Raw genomic sequence first — 17,562 nt, 5'->3', positions numbered from 1 at the left:
GAAAGGGAGAAAAGAAACCAGCTCCCTTGATCGGTTTTTAAAGATCCCTTTCTTCTGCTGGAAGAAAGAATCGAGATACTGACCCACAAAAATTTAAAGATGAAATGTTTTCAATCTTCTGACTGTTGGCAATTCAGATTTAAGGTCAGGCTGGTCACCAGCTTTCTTGACTGATGTTCATGACAACAGCCACCTGGAAAGGCAACCTCCATTCAAAGTAGGCCATTGAAAGTAGAAGTTAACTCCTGGAGCCTTTGTGGGTGGATATTTCTTAAATGTTCTACATTGAAGTGGTTTGTTTTTGTTTTTGTTTTTTTCTGTGTTGGGCTCAAGGAGTATGGACTTTGCAATCATGCTCATTGTCTTCCCTCTCCAGAGGCAAGGAGCTCAAGAGGGAGAGTGAAGTTGCATCGAAATGCCCACCCTCTATGGGTGCCAGGAGGCATCTCTTCTAGATGTCTCTTCTTCTTAGAGATAAACAAATGATAGTTAGAATAAGACAGAAAAGAGAATGTGTCATCAAAGTGTCTATACTTTAAAGGATACTGATGCAGTTGGACTTCATCAGCACTGATTTTACTAGGAGGTACCCATTTACTTATCTAATTATCTCTCTTTATTGTGGTGTATGTGCATGCTAAATTGTTTCAGTCATGTTCAACTCTTTGCAACCCTATGGACCATTGCCCACCAGGCTCTTCTGTCCATGGGATTCTCCAGGTAAGAATACTGGACTGGGTTTCCATTCCCTCCTCCAGGGGATCTTTCCCACCCAGGGATCAAACTGTCTTCTGTTACATCTCTCCTGCATTGGCAGGTGGATTCTTTATCTCTAATGCCACCTGGGAAGCCCCTCTATTGCAGCATGACCTCTCAATGCTGTTCCTTTGTATCTCCAAGGACCACCCAGAGCACAGGGAACAGTTATGTCAAAAATCAGAAAGTCATTTGTAAGTTAGGAACAGTTATCTCAAAAATCGAGAAGTCAGTTGTAGGTTAGGCAAACGAGGTCAGCAAAGAACATAGTTTCAGAAATTATCTGAGAAACTTAAGATAAAATATGCCCTAAAGAAGCAAGAAGGCTAACTGGGGTTTATTTAGCTCTTACCAACCAGTCTATAGCAATCCACTCCAGTATTCTTACCTTGAAAATCCCCTGGACAGAGAAGCCTGGTGGGCTACAGTCCACAGGGTCATAATGAGTCGGACATGACTTAGCAATTAAATGAACCAGTCTATATGCATTAACTCACTTAATCCTTACACCCAAACTTGAGAGTTAGATATTGTTTTGCCTGGTTAACAGATGAAGAACTCGAGTGGCCAAGTTAATATTCAAAGTTGTCCTGTCACTAATATCAGTAACTGAATAGAAAACTACCCTGATTTGCACCTGATTCTGGCTGATATTGGAGAAGGAAATGGCAACCCACTCCAGTATTCTTTCTTGCCTGGAGAATCCCATGGACGGAGGAGCCTGGTGGGCTACAGTCCGCGGGGTCGCAAAGAGTCAGACACAATGGAGTGACTTCACTTTCACTGGCTGATATAAAAGGTGGCCACTGTTTCTTTGCAGCTTCATAGAACTCACTTTGAATCCATTCCTAGAGTGGTTTTTTACACCAGCCCTACTTTTAATTAATTATTATTATTTTTGTCTCTACTGGGACTTTGTTGCTGTGCACAGGCTTTCTCTGGTTGCAGCAAATGGCTACTCTTCACTGCAGGCTTCTCATTACAGGGCTTCTCCTGCTGTGGAGCACAACCTCGGTAGGACTGCAGGCTCAGTAGTCGTGGTGTACAGGCTTAGATGCTCCATGGCACGTGGAATCTTCCCAGACCAAGGACCAAACTCATGGCCTTGGCATTGACAGGTAGATTCTTAACCACCTGAGATCCTTACCCCAGCCCTCTTAATGGTGACATTGCTTTTATTTTCTCCAAGGAGCTCTTTTAGATGATTTTATGAACAGCTCCATTCTAAAACCAAAGATTATGGTTTTCTGTACCACCTGGCCAACCCTGGCTTAATGCCCAGGAACCTGTTTCTAGCTCACTTTGCCATAAGTCAGGTGCTCTCTTGAAAAGACTATAGGATTTTACATCTGAGTAAGTTGATCAGGATCCAAATTCCACAGCTTGACCAGATATGCTACTTTATTCCCTCCAGTCCTACATCTTTATAATGGAGCAAGAGCACATCACTAGTACTGACAACTCTTTTTAGCCTCAATAATATGATATTTATATTAAATAACATACAGCATATATTAATATCAGGTTGGCCAAGAAGTTCATTTGAGTGTTTCCGTAAGATGTAACAGAAAAACCCAAACATTTTGGCCAACAATACTTAATATGTGCTCAATAAATGTTTGTTTGTTTGTTTGTTTTTCTCTCTCTCATTGGAAAAGACTCAGATGCTGGGAAATTGAGGGCAGGAGGAGAAGGAGATGACAGAGGATAAGATGATTGGATGGGATCATTGACTCAATGCACGAGTTTGAGCAAACTCTGGGAGGTAGTGAAAGGGAAGCCTGGCATGTTGTAGTTCATGGGGTTGCAAAGAGTCAGACATGACTGAGCAACTAAGTAATAACAATTAAGTATGTGCTCAATAAATGTTGTTTTTTTCTCCATTACTTTCTTTTCCTCACCCCACATCAGCTCTGGCCTTATGCTTAAAACATGCTCACAATCAGCATGGAATTTATTAATATAGAAAATTTTATGAATATTTTATTTTTATAAACTCATTAGAGAATAGTAATATACCACAGTTGCATAGCCTCATAGAATCAACAGAGTCCTTGGGCACTTTTTTTTTTAATTTAATGATTTTAACTGCTTAATGAAGTAGGCAGGGCAATGTTAGATGTTGAAACTGAGGCTCAAAAAGTTGATGAGGATGGACAGTATGGTGATATGGAAAAGAGGCTTTGAGATCAGTCAAAACGAATATGAATGTGGTGTGTGATTTAAATATGTGTTTGGGGGTAAGTGACTTATCTCTCTGAGTTTTGGTTAGCTGTTTTTGTATTATGTAGTCTGAAATGGTGTGGGTTAGTACACACTAGAGGTTACTATGAGGATGAAAGTGAATGTATATATTGTGTCTGACACAGAGGAGACATTCAGGAAACAGATAAATGGCAACTCTATAGTGTTGCTGCCACATCACAACAGATAGCTGAGCTAGTGCTGGAAGTACCATTTTACGAATGCCATCACACAAAGCAGTTAGGTTCACCCTCGTAGGCAATCGCCAAGGTCCACCAAGACTTGAGTTCTGGACGGTTGCTCCAAGTTGTGCCTACCCTTCCTAGCATGAAAAAAATGTTCAAAGGAGTTAAATTATTGAATAGAGATAAGTGGCTAAATCTAAGTCAGATTTAAGATTTTTAACAGATTGAACAAAACTTTCAGCAATTTGGGGAAGTAACTTACCAATAAGACTGAGAAACATCAGATTATATAGGTTAGATAGGAGTGGCTTGATAAGGAAAAATGATCATGAAAACCAGAATTATGGGAAACCGTAATCATAGAAATTTTGCTATTTTTGTTACTTTAACAGACAGAATACTTTGGGAATCATCATCATGTTTATTCAAAATTAAGGTTAATCGGTTTAATTTTAATCCTGTTCTCCAAATACCAGTGACCAGAAAAAATTGCCATTTGAATGCCTGCTGTGTGCTGGGCAATGAATACTCACTGTTTTCTACTGTTTTAGTAGATAAATTAGTTCTCACTCTGTAAAAGAGGATACCAAGGTTCAGAGAGACTCCATACATTGTCCATTTCACAGCAGAAAGAGGAGCCAAGGCTGTTGAAATCCCAAGCTCCTGCTCTTTGCACTGCACACCATCAGGGTCCTGCTGAATGTGTTCAGGGTCATGATCATAGCATCAGTGTCCTTCCAACTAACCAATAGCATTTTAGGACTCCCAGATATACCATTAGCAATAGTAAAATATGTGTGTGAGTTTGGATTTTTGTACTTCATTGGTGATGCTCACTGAAACATTGCTTCCCAAACATCTAAGCCTGAGAATTAGAACCCCACCAGTTTAGATGTCTCTGTGAATAGCTATGTGTGCTATGAAATAAGATAAGCCAGAAGGTCTGGACATAACACGACAATTCAGTAGCCATGTGTTTGAGGGCACAACCCTTATTGTGATGTCTTTTCTGTTGATTCTAGCATGAGATAAAGATGAAGGGTGGCCAGTAGTCAAGGCCAACATCTGAAAGAATTGAGCCTATACAGGGCACCCAAGGACCCACGTTTCATTATCGAATCAGCAGATTCAGAAAGACTAATTTTATACGAGGCACTCTGAGTTAACAGGACTTGAGAGCATTGTCTCACTCTGGTATTCTGGCCCATACATCCATCTTCTGTGACTTTGTTCAAGTGTGAAGGGTGTATTCAAGTTGTAAGTTCCCTCCCAACAGGTAAATCTACACGAGATATCAAATAACTGTCAGGAGCTAGCTTGATGAGCACAGAGTCCAAGCTGTGCCATTACAGTAGCTGGATTTGCCCAGCTACTGATGATCAAATGACTTGATAGGCACCTGGGAGCCAGTCTGTGCCCTCCCCCGCACCCCACGGCTACTTATGAATATTCATAGAGCTGGGCAAGTCTAGGGATCTGCTGGCCAGCTCCATGTCTCTCTGGTCCCTCCCAGAGAACACCTCCACACTCTGCTCATCCCAGACTCCTATTTCTGTTACCAAGTTCTCCCTACTAAACCACCCCATCCATCTGGTGAGAAATAGATAGCCTGGGGTTGAGTTCAAACCTTCCCTTCCTAGCAGGATGATTTTAGACAAGCTATTTAACTTCTCAGAAACTTAGGCTATTATTTACCAATTGGAATTGGCAATACCTAACTTCTGAATGTGTGGTGAGAAATGAGATGTAGTATGTAAAATTTATGTATTATAGTGTCTAACAAGTATGAAGTGCAATATAAATGAGAGTGGCTACATTATCATTTTTAGCACTGTTATCATGAGTTATTTTATATTCAGACAAACCATCATTAGAATCTTTGGGAGTTTGGGTCTCTTTCTAAGAATGTTGACCTAAAGAAGTCTTATTATAAGGTGATTTCTACAGAAAGGTAATCTTGTCATTTTTCCATTTATTTTAATCAGCCATTTATCAAAGCCTTAGGAGTATCTTCCAACTCCCCAAATGTACTTATCTCCTGAAAACACAAAGATTTAATGAAAAATGATGCCAACTCCTTTAGAATACTTTCCTTGTCAATTTTATATCCTCAGTATTCTTCGTGGTACATAGAAATTGCTCAATAGTTGCTTGTTGAACTAGATTTGCCTAACAGTTAATAGTTTACAAAATACTTTCACTTCCATAATCATGAGGTCTTATATCCCCATTTTTTCAGAAGAGAGATATAGAGGCTCAGTTGCACAATTCATTGTACAATCTGGCGTACCTGGACTTAGAGACCTGCCTTGCCCCTGGCTAGGGAAGCAATCCTGAATAGAAAAGGGGATAAGGAAAACCTTAATTACATGGAGGAAGTTCAGTTCAGGAATTAAGTTCTAAATGCGCTTTAAGTCACAAATTAAGTGATGGTCTCATCTGAATCCATACTGTGAATGTGTCTGCTGGACAGATTTGGCTCAAGAGGACTTGTGCTGAATGCAATGACAGAATGGTTCAATACTGAAAAATCTGGGTCACTCAGATTGTTGCCTTACAATGGAGTCTAAATTACACAGGATGTTACATAGGGTTCTGGCATTCAGTAAATAGTATCATCATCAACATTATCATTATTATTAAATTATATTATTCTTGAAAGTGAAAGTCACTCAGCCCTGTCCAACTCTTTGCAACCCCTTGGACGGTAGCCGCCAGGCTCCTCTGTCCAGGGAATTCTCCAGAAAAGAATACTGGAGTGGGTTGCCATTTCCTTCTCCAGGGGATCTTCCCAACCCAGGGATTGAAGCCAGGTCTCCCACATCGCAGGCGGATTCTTTACTGCCTGAGCCATTAGGGAATACTGGCTTTTCAGGCCTCTTCGTGTATTTTTAGGTTTCCTTCAACACTTCTTTGAAGTCCTTATGGTAAAACAGGTCCTCAGAGATGACTAGCATACAGCAAGTGTCTAACAAATAACTGCTTGCAGAATAACAGTGCTTTCACCATTGGACATGAAACTTCCGTGGGACATAGGCTGCCCTATATGTTCTGATTGACAGATAAACAGGCCCATCCCTAAATCTCAGTTTATTTTCTTACATCTTTCTTTCTCCCAAAATTCTCCTTTGGTTCTGCCCTAATGCATTAATCAATCAGTGGAGAATTCATCACAGTTGGGATTAATCTGGGCCTGGCAGTGGTTGTTTAGTCACTAAGTCATGTTGGACTCTTTTGCAACCTCAAAGACTGTATCCCACCAGGCTCCTCTGCCCATGGGATTTCCATGCCAGAATACTGGAGTGCGTTGCCATTTCCTTCTACACGGGGGTCTTCCCAACCCAGGGATCGAATTTGTGCCTCCTGCATTGCAGGCGGATTGTTTATCCCTGAGCCACCCGGGAATCCCAGGCCTGGCAGCACCTGCCCCCGGTCAGTGTGCTTCTAGCATCATCTCTGAGTGCCAAATGAGAAAAGGAGCGGGGTCAACAAGTAAACTTTGAAAAAATAAGAAAACACCAAACTAGGCTCCTGATAATCTACATTTTATTTTGCTCTAGTTCCATTTTATCTGAACAGTAAAATAATATTAATGAGAAAAGTGCAGAAAGGGGAAGGGTGGAGGGAAAGGAGGAGGAAGTTGGGGAAGAAGGAAGGGAGGACAAAGGGGAGAGAGGAACATGTGAAAGCAAAATGAGTGAATGAGGAGAAGAGAGGATAGAGCGGCCATTTACTACAAAGTAAGGGAAAGGGGGACAGGGAAAATCTTACTAATTTTGCTACTGGAAAAAAAAAGGAACTCTTTCTGCAGAAGAGAAAAAGAGATGGCTTTTGAAAATCAAAAACACTAAGAGAAATAAATTCCAAAGCAATAGACTGCACCCAGTTCATTAAGGGTGTTTTCAAAATCACTTAATATTAAAAATGGATGCACAGGAACATGGCCTTAAGATATTGAAGGGAAGTTATTTGTTATCAAGACAGTTGCAAAATCTTTTTTAAAAATACATCCATACTTAGTAGAAAAACTAGGAAAGCAATCTCCCATATTTCTTTAAAAAAAATCTATAATAGCAATCCACTTGACTTCAAATGCCTCCATTCATCAAAAATCCAATAAAATTAAAAGTTAAATTAAATTTAGCTGATTGTCCTGACCAGGACGTAGAATTAGAAATCCAATCAGCATATATCTTTCTCTAACTATGTGTACCTTTAAAATGTAACTTAGTCATTTGTGATATGAAAATAGAGGAAAATTACATACGGTAAGGACCAAATAAATGAATATCTGCATCTGAGAAATCTTGATTTCAATATGTTTGCTCAAAATTTGTGCACCATGCACACACACACACACACACACACACACACACTTCCTGCCCCTCCTCACAAAATATACAAACGTCCACATGTCACACCCTCCTTCAACTCCAAATAACAGCCATCACTTTATGTATACTGGGTGTGATTGTGTAGGGAATCAGATGAAGGCTGCATTTATTTTATATTCATTTCTTTTCTTGTTTTAATAAGAAAAAGCAGCCACTTTTAATTTAGACCTGCTCCTCCAGCCTTGACCCAGTTTTGGTTGCAGTTATACACCTTACCTTTATGACTGATTCTAACATCCTCTTCAGCAATTCTTAGTTTGCTTCTGGTCATTTCCTATATCTATTTAAGTACCTTATCATTATTACAACTATGTTTCTTAAACTTTGCAATAAACAGAGGCTAGTATTTTTATAAGCTTCATCTTTGAGGAATAAGTGAGAAATACTTGAGAGCAAAAAAAAATGTCCTTACTGCAAAAGCATTGTTTTCCCTTCATGAAATATTAATTTCAGATCAGGTTGAAATGCAGCAGAAATATTTATGATAAAAATGTCTCAGTTTGGTAGCATGGGTGAACTCCCAGTGGAGAACAAGAGTTCTCCTGGATAACAAGGAAATACGATTTGTTACTTTACATGTTTCCAATTGTTTAAACTGCTTATGATACCATAAGGGTATTAATTATTTTGGGATTAAGATTCTCCCCCAAATTCCATCTATTTATAAAGCAATTCTTTCCTTCCTAACACATCCACTGAGACCCCAAGTGGGTTACAAGCTCAGAAGTAGCCTTTCTGGTTTTAATGCCCAAATTTAATGTACATTCTTTTGGAGGTCTTAAGCACGCTCCCAGTCTATAGAATCTTGTTTCTTTAATTTCAGTTTTTTCTGAAATATTGATATGTTTTAACCATCAAATCCATTACCTTTACAAAATACTTTTCAACCTACAAAGTGAGCAAATCTTGGGGATCATCTCCAAAATGGTGGGATTAATGGCCCAAATGGATGACTAGGATAGGAACCCCTTTACTCTCAGAATCCCAGTCAAGCCGTGCACCTCTCTTGACATGGCCCTCTTTATACCTTGAGGGAGGTGAAAGAGACTGATAGGGAGGGCAGGGATGGATGGAACAGCTATTTCTCAAACAGGTTCATTTTGGACTCCCGGGGCACCCCAGAAGCCTGCTGCTGCTGCTGCTGCTGCTGCTAAGTCGCTTCAGTTGTGTCCGACTCTGTGTGACCCCAGAGACGACAGCCGACCAGGCTCCCCTGTCCCTGGGATTCTCCAGGCAAGAACACTGGAGTGGGTTGCCATTGCCTTCTCCAATGCATGAAAATGAAAAGTGAAAGGGAAGTTGTTCAGTCATGTCCAACTCCTAGCAACCCCATAGATTGCAGCCTACCAGGCTCCTCCGTCCATGGGATTTTCCAGGCAAGAGTACTGGAGTGGGGTGCCATTGCCTTCCCCACCCCAGAAGCCTAGGGGTCTGTAAACCCCAGGGGAACTGTATTACTGAAATGAATGCATAGATGCACATGGCAAAATAAATTAATGACGAGCATATTCCAGCCCTTTCTCTTAGGCTTTGGAGCCTGGTGTACATTCAGGCAACTCTAGCACTCGGCGTGGCATTTATGATTAGCCCTGTATTGGCTTCTACCTCTTAATGCCATTGGTATTTTCCCTTGTTGGAGAAATAAACAGGCATCATGAAAAAGGAAAAAGGTATCTTCTTTCTGTGGATTCCCAGAGGGCCCAGGGTCTCTTCCTGCTCAGACCCTTCCTGACCATGGGACCTAGGAGGCCAGGTACAGTCTCTTGGTACAGGCAGGATTCAGGCAGCATCCCCATGGCAGAACCAACTCTTGACATGTTAGCACCATTTGTAATAAGCGCCCTGCTGTGACTGACAGGTGGCACTGGAGCATCACTTCCCTTTCAGCAAGAGCCATGCTTTGGCTTTATTTCTGTGGCTAACTGGGAAGAGAAACTGAAATCAATGCTTCAGTTCGTATAGAAAATGAATGCACAAAACACGATGAAATGTCCCCATTTCTGGGATGCTGCAGCCTCTCAGGGTGCCTGAATGAAGGCAAGTATCTAATGGCGCTATTTTATCTCAGATCACCTCTAGATCATGGAGATTCCTGGAGAAAGACCTGCAGCCCTGGGGGTGGCAGTGGGGGGTGTGGGGAAAGGTTCCTCAGCCTGGAGACCCTTCCCCACTCCCATTATCATGTCCCAACTAGGGGTCAGGGTTATTTCTAAGGAAAATTACAGGGGCCTTGGGAAGAAGTTCCTGACCCACAGGGAACTGGTGGATCCCCTCTGGGCATGCCTCCACTGTATCCCTCTAGCTCCTTATGTTCCTCTATTATTTATAGATATTCATCTTTAATCTCACTCCCTTAGAGTTATTTATGGCACTATGGAGAACAGTATGGTGGTTTCCTAAAAAGTAAAAATAAGACAACCGTATAACCCAGAAGCAATTTCACTACCAAGCATACACCCTGACAAAACCATAATTCAAAATGACACACGCACTTCACAATAGTCAGGACATGGAAACAACCTAAATGTCTGTCAACGATGAATGAAAAGGAAGATATGACATTTATATACAACAGAATATTGCTTGGCCATTAAAAAGGAACAAAACTGGGTCATTTGTGGAGACGTGGATGGACCTCGAGACTGTTGTATAGAGCGAAGTCAGAGAGAGAAAAATAATCTATATTAATGCACATATGTGGAACCTAGAAACGTAGTACAGATAAACCTATTTGCAAGAAAGGAATAGAGACATAGAAAACAGCCATGGACATGGTGGGAGGAAGAAGGGATGAGCTGGGAGATTGGGGTTGACCTATGCACACTACAATGTCCAAACAGGTACCCAGGGGGAACCTGCTATCACAGCCCAGGAAGCTCAGCTCAGTGATGACCGAGAGGGGCGGCTGAAAGGGAGGACGTGTATGTATACATATAGCTGATTCACTTCATTGTACAGCAGAAACTGGCACAATATCGTAAAGCAACTATACCTCAATAAAGCAATAATAAAAAATAAAACGAAGTACTATGGAAAAAGCAGACAAATGCTATGAGGGCAGAGCCTTGCTCTGTGGTGTCTAATCCCTAGTATCTGGACCATGTCCAGCACTTAGCAGACCTCAGTACATGTTTGCTGAATACATGAATAAATTCTGAGGAGGGCATGGCAACCCACTCCAGTATTCTTGCCTGAAGGATCCCATGGACAGAGGAGCCTGGCAGGCAGTCCATGGGGTCACAAAGAGTTAGACACAACTGAAGTGACTGAGCATGCACACAGGACTGCTAGGAGAATCAAGTGTGGTTATTGTACTTTCTGTAAGAGTGAGAAGTGTTAGTGAGTGGTGGGTGTGGAGCAGACGGAAATGAGTGAACTGAGGTTCTTACATCCACTTCCTCTGCCTCACTGCCCAATAACATGCCTGGGGTATTTAAAAAATACCAATATCTGGACTCCAGCCTGTAGAGCTGACTCAGACTTTTGGAGGCATCAATATATTGCATTGGCCAAAAAGTTTGTTCAGGTTTCCATAACAAGTTATGGAAAAATCCAAATGAACTTTTTGGCCAACCCAAGAAAGAATCCACACCTCCCTCATCTGGTGGTCATGATTTGCAGGTAAGCACTTCTTATTTCTGGAGACTAAAACCCAAAAGTGACATAAGGCATTTAATTATAAAAGTTCAAGTTAATGTGAATCACCATTTCTCCATGTCTTAACTATCTTCTGTTCTCATGTCTTCCTGACAAGAGTCTTACTGACAGCTATTATGTTACCCCCATTTTATAGATAGGCAAACTGAGGCTCACAGCAGGTAGACAAGGTGTCCCAACACCTAACTGAAACATTTGAAGTCCAGTGGTTTGTAAAACCATCTTGTAGAGCAGGCTACCTGCCACCTCTGAATGTTTGGTTTGGTTTTGTAGAAAATAAGAATGATAATACAGATCATATGGGGTTACTGTGACAGCAGCTGGGGACACAGTAGATGCTCAGTGTTTGTTCCATCTTTTTAAAAAGTGTATATGTCGGGAAGGGACGGGCATGGTCTTTAATAGGTCACATTTGTAGAACTGACGGACATGAATCTTTGTCTGATTCACCACATCCCATTCTCACCACATCCTTTACAAAAATGACTCAGATCAGGTAAGACCTCAGCGCTCTCAGATGGGGCTTAGACATTCTGAGTAGAGCAAAGCCCTGTACTCCTCACGGAGGGCCATCCATTCTGTCTTGTGGACAGCACCACCTGGCTGACTCATCCTCTGATATGGGTCAGTAAGACCCCAGTTTTGCTCTTGAAATGCCAGAGAAGTTGGGATCCCTTCATAACATTTTAAAATTATTTTTGTACAATACATTGCTCACATCTCTTAAAAGCTGCTAGTAAAATCTCTCTTTTAAACTTTTACTAAGATTTTAAAATACAAACCTAATAAGCACTGATGTTACAGATTGCATAATTTTCAAAGGTTTAGGTACAAAGCAAAAGCTAAGAATTCCTTCCCCAACCACTCCTCTGTCCACTGCTGATGCCCTAAGTGTTAGCACTTTGTCAAAAGTCTTTCTGCAATTTTGCTCTGCAAGGAGCTCTATTAAAGAAGACAATAAAATGTGAGAAACATAATAACATACTTCCAACTTTTTTAAACCATTCTTTGTCACCAAGTATGGAGGGATTGCAGTTTTTAAATGGATTTTTTAAAGGAATCTTTGAGCTGGAAGAGACCTATTGGGCCCAACCTTTTCATTATTCAGATGAAAAAAACAATGAGGTCCAGAACATTCCAATGCTTTGTTCAAGGCTACACTGTGGATGGCTGGAAAAGAGCTTTCCTGACCACCTCCCCAAGGCCTCTGATCCTAGGTTATAAGCTTTGGAGGAAAATACCCTGTACCTGTGATTTCTTCACATTGTACATAAGCTTGAGCTGAAAGCTAGGCACAGGGGTAGGTAACCCTCCACAAAGATAGCCTTATTTTGACTCATTTCAGCATAACTTAAAACTCCTGGTTAATGAACTCAAAGGAATGAAGGAATTATATATATTTTTTAATTTTATTTTATTTTTAAACTTTACAATATTGTATTAGTTTTGCCAAATATCGAAATGAATCCGCCACAGGTATACCCGCGTTCCCTATCCTGAACCCTCCTCCCTCCTCCCTCCCCTACCCTCCCTCTGGGTCGTCCCAGTGCACCAGCCCCAAGCATCCAGTACCGTGCATCAAACCTGGACTGGCGACTCGTTTCAAAGGAATTATATTATAAGCAAGACATTCAAAATCATAAATGCTCCCAAAGTGGGAAAGGGGTTACAAATTTGACCTGCATTACTGTAATCAAGTCACTGAATTACTCTAAATATTAATATCCAAAAATCAATGTCCATAACCATGCTCTGTGCTTAGTCACTCAGTCGTATCCAACTCTTTGTGACCCCATGGACTGATTCCCACCAGGCTCCTCTGTTCATGGGGTTCTCCAGGCAAGAATACTAGAGTGGGTTACCATGCCCTCCTCCAGGGCATCTTAGCAACCCAGGGATTGAACCCAAGTCTCCCACATTTCAGGTAGATTCTTTACCATCTGAGCCACCAGGGAAGCCCAAGAATACTGGAGTGGGTAGCTTATCCCTTCTTCAGGGATCTTCCCAACCTAGGAATCAAACCAGGGTCTCCTGAATTGCAGGCATATTCTTTACCAGCTGAGCTACCAGGGAACCCTGTCCATAACCGTACATATCCAAATATAATATGACCAATGTTAAAACAACTTGTAAGCTTTACTTTGTTATGCAAGGGAAGGCATATCCATATTTCCATAATGTTTATAGTTTGTAGGATATTTCCAGAGCATCAGCTTATTTCACACTTAATACTGGAAAGAGATAACATGGACATACCCATTTATAAAGGAAGAGAGGCCAAGTGCTCCTACAAGGTCATGTGCTGGTTAATGACAGCACTGGAGGTCAGTTTTCAGTCCAGGACTCTTCCAGGAACTGATGTCCATTGCTTGTGTTATATTGATGAAGTCCTCTTCCTCACTGGACAAGACAACTTACAAAGAGGCCGTGAACTGGACACTCCACAGTCATCCAGAGAGAATGGCCAGAGTACCTAAAGGCCAACCCCCCTTTCCCTGTATCCTTTGTTGACCTAGAAGCACAGGGTGAGGCTTGCTGTAGGGTAGGACATAGGGTATCTGGGGAACTGGAGTTTAGTCCCAGTTTTTTAGTAATTTTCTTGAAGCCAGTGGCCCAAGATCACACAGCTCAAATCCAAATCCCATCCTTTGTCGCACATGGTCCTTGACGATCAAAACCCAATAGACCTTCCCAGGTTCTTTTTCACATGCTACCAATATCCAAGCTGCTGGCCTCTGTGATCCCATCAAGCCATGCAAAGTCTCTGTGTCACACTATATATTCTAACATCTTCACACCCTTGCACATGGCACCCCATTTACCCAGAACAACTTCCATAAATCAAGAAGATGCTGACTTAATCTGCAAGATCCAGATCAAGTATGATCTCCTTTATGAAGATCCCCTGGGCTGTCCAAGACAGAGTCAGAATTCATTCTGTTTTATCTGCATCTGTTTTTACAAAGCACTTTGCTAACAACCATCATAGGGGGAGTTAGAATAGAATCTACCTTATACTGAGTTTTAGGCATGCCTGGAGGGAAGGCACAATATTTGAATAAAGTTAGTTTTCAGTAAATGCTATTGGATAGATGAATGAATGGATGGGTGGATGGATAGACGGACATATGGATGGCAGAATGATATAGGAGTACCTAAAGCTCAGTGGGCAATATGGTTGAATTGCTAGGAAATGGAATGCTTGAGTCCTGTAGATTTGGGCTCTTATTGCAGATGGGTGACCTTGGGTGCATAATTTAACCTCCAAGGATCTCATTCTCTTTAAAAGTGAAATCCACTCTCTACCCCACTGCACTAGCCTGGAGCCCCAGAAGGCTGATGGATAGAAGTCATACCAATGGCTCCTCACACTTGGCTTCCTGTTGAGTTTGGTCAGTGGAAGAGATTCAGGGCAGGAGACCCATGAGATGTAGATTTTTATTCCACCCACCACAGCTCAATCCCTGCGAGTCCCTCACCTGAAAGTCACAGTTCTTTTCCCATCAGCCTGCTTCTGGATCCCTGTGACCACTGGCTCCCTTGACCCCTCCTGGCACGTGCACAGGCACAGCCCCTCAGGCCCTTCACAGTCCTTTGGGATCCCCTACACCCTGCCCAGACCTTTTAAACCGTCTCTTTATTAAACTGTTTTCAGATTACCCAATTTGAGGGTGCCATCTGTTTCTTGCTGGAACCCCAGCTGATCCCATGGGTAATATCCTTTATACCTCCCAGAGTCTCTGTGCAGCTAAATGGGGATCATGGATGTAAAGTCCTTGTTGAATACTCTCAGGGTCTCTGCTGCTGATTTATATGATAAGTGGGACTAATGATCTCTCCAACGCAAGCGAATACAAGCCACAAATAAACTGTGGTGTCCTACGTGACGCGGTATATAAATGTAACTCCCAATAAATATTTCATGGCGAAGTCGCACTCTGAAAGGAAAAGCATCCTTTCTGCACGCACTTGGGCTCCCCAGAGCAGAGCTTGGGCTAATGCACCCTGGGCGCCCAGGGGAAGCACGCGATGGCACGTCAGGCAAAACCAGGCTTGCTCAGGATAGGTTTGCCCAGCTCCCCGGGGGGCAGATTGGATGAATGCTGACATGAATGCTGACAGAAAGAGGACAGCGTGTCAGGGAAGACGTCCTCTCCCCCATCCCCTCCCGAAATAAACCAATTATCAACCTGGATTGATTCTCTCTCTGTCGTTTCCTCTAAGCTGCCACCTGCATCCCGTCTTAACAGGAAGCGACAGGAGCCTGTTCACCAGAATTAAAACATGTTGCGGAAGGCCCAGTAATGAGCTTGCTTTTGTTTCCACAGGCTGAGTTGAAGATCCCTCTCATTTGCCGGGTGCCAAGAAAGATGAACAGACCGTAAGTACCGCAAGGTCGCCTTGAGCGTGCACCTAGCGTCTCCTCCATGGGGACGGGAGTAGGGTGCTGGGGAGAACCGCCGGAAGGATGCGGTGTGCCCACGTGGAAAGGCCGGGCTTGAGGATGTGTGGGTGCTCAGTGATTTCTGCAGGAGGTTCCTTGTTCTTCCCCAGTGCAGTCGGGGATGTGGGGTTAGGCAGAGACTAGATACCCAGCATCGGAATGCCAGGAGGGCATCCAGAAATACCACCCATCCACCTCCCACCAGGGTGTGAAATGAAAATTAACAGAACCGCAGCATGCACACTTATTCCCACAGAGAGAGCCTGGAATCCAGCTTTCTGTCTGTGGAACACCCAGAGCGGGTGCTGCGGCTGGTTTAGGATCCTGTCTAAATGTGTGTCTGAATCAGCAAAAATTCATCCCATTTCGGATGTAGTAAAAAAGATAGCAGGCCTCCAAAGTATAAGAAATATTTATAATGAAAAACAAAAGTCCTTTAAATTGGGAAAATTGGGTGCCCTGATTTTAAAATCAAGCTATTTATTTATTTTGCCATTTGGAGAGGCAGTACTGTTTTTCTCCTCTGTGTGAAAAGAGCAGTCATGTGAGAAAGAACAAGGATTACAGAGTCGGGCAGACCCTACTATCAGCCCTTGCTTTGCCCTGCTGTTTTATAGCCATACAATATTCAGGAAGTTTTACCTGTTAATAACTCCCTGGATATATTAACCCTTTCTCTGGGAAGAAGGATCTGGCCTGGAAAGGAAGACTGCCCAGGGGTAGCCCATGGTAACCAGGTGATGCCTGGGTATCACAGGTGGGCACTGGGCACGTGGTTGACACCAGGGTGACACAGAAGCATAACCCAACAAGAGACTTAGACCCCTCTTGGGGGGCAAAGTAGGGTTACTTTGACAGTCTCAGCAATATTTGCTACAGGCTTCTATCTGGCTTGGAGGTCATGAATCCCTCCCCTTCAGTCCTTGCTTCTGTTTCTCTCTCTGCAGTTCTGCTCTGTGCCAATAATCTCCTTCCTAAATAGGAGAGGTGTCTCCCTTTCATGACTTGAGATGGCTTTGCTTTTAGCCAGATCTTGGTCGCTCAGCAGTTGCTCTCATCAACGTTCCCAAACGGTAGTTTTTTTGAGTTCAGCTGTAGAGTCATATTGGATGTGAAGCTGCCCATACACAGACCAGAAAACAAATCAAATCATCATAACATCATAATCATGAGTTTTCTATCTGAGGATGTTAAATCTGAATCTGTACTTTCGCAAGATCCCCAGTTGATTTATATAAGCTTGTTAAAGTCTGAGCAGCATCTGACTGTAGAGGAATGGTTCACAGAGCTGTCTCTATCGCAGTACCCTGCAGAAGTATCTCGAGTATTTGTCAACTCAGGGAAGGCAGTTACGTATCAAAGGTTACATGAGTGTAAAATGGAAATTTTCTTCTCTCCCTACACACACACACACATACACACACACAAATATACACACTGTACATACACACAAGATTTTGTTCTGCTACACCTTGGAGGGAGCACGCCTTCCTCTGTGAAAACCATTAACCCAGTTTGTTCAAGGCAGTAGATTTTAAATCTGACTGACCATTAGAATCATCAAGGAAGCTCCAGACAAAATTTCAGCAACTTTCCCCAGACCAAAGAAATCAGAATACCTGAACAGTGGGCCGTTCTACTAATGCACAACTGAGTCTAACCTGCAGCTAAGCTTGCAAAATTCTGGTCTAAGATATCTTACAATTCCATAATCTAGAATTCTGATTTTCTAACGTGAAATTCTAAATGGCCTTTGTAACTACGGCTATTTACTCTGAGCCACTGGGCAGTTTTACAAAGAATGAATAAACATAATGAGAGGATGATATAGAAATAGATTATATATTTATGCACTTGCACACACATATGGGTACATACACAG

At 42.3% G+C, this 17,562-nt stretch overlaps 1 protein-coding gene across 1 annotated transcript in view; it reads left to right on the top strand.

Moving 5' to 3' along the window:
* The window catches only part of CLNK (cytokine dependent hematopoietic cell linker), a 204,223-nt gene that overhangs the window by 294 nt on the left and 186,367 nt on the right, over positions 1-17,562 (top strand). The window contains exon 2 of the mRNA XM_027545041.1: positions 15,565-15,617. Within this exon, the coding sequence (XP_027400842.1) occupies positions 15,607-15,617 (11 nt within the window). The 5' untranslated portion in view covers positions 15,565-15,606. The remainder of the gene's footprint in view (positions 1-15,564; positions 15,618-17,562) is intronic.

The sequence above is a fragment of the Bos indicus x Bos taurus genome, chromosome 6, assembly GCF_003369695.1.
Source record: "Bos indicus x Bos taurus breed Angus x Brahman F1 hybrid chromosome 6, Bos_hybrid_MaternalHap_v2.0, whole genome shotgun sequence".
NCBI lineage: Eukaryota > Metazoa > Chordata > Mammalia > Artiodactyla > Bovidae > Bos > Bos indicus x Bos taurus.
The sequence above is the reverse complement of the archived record's forward strand: the minus strand, read 5'-3'. Positions and strand labels throughout refer to the sequence as shown.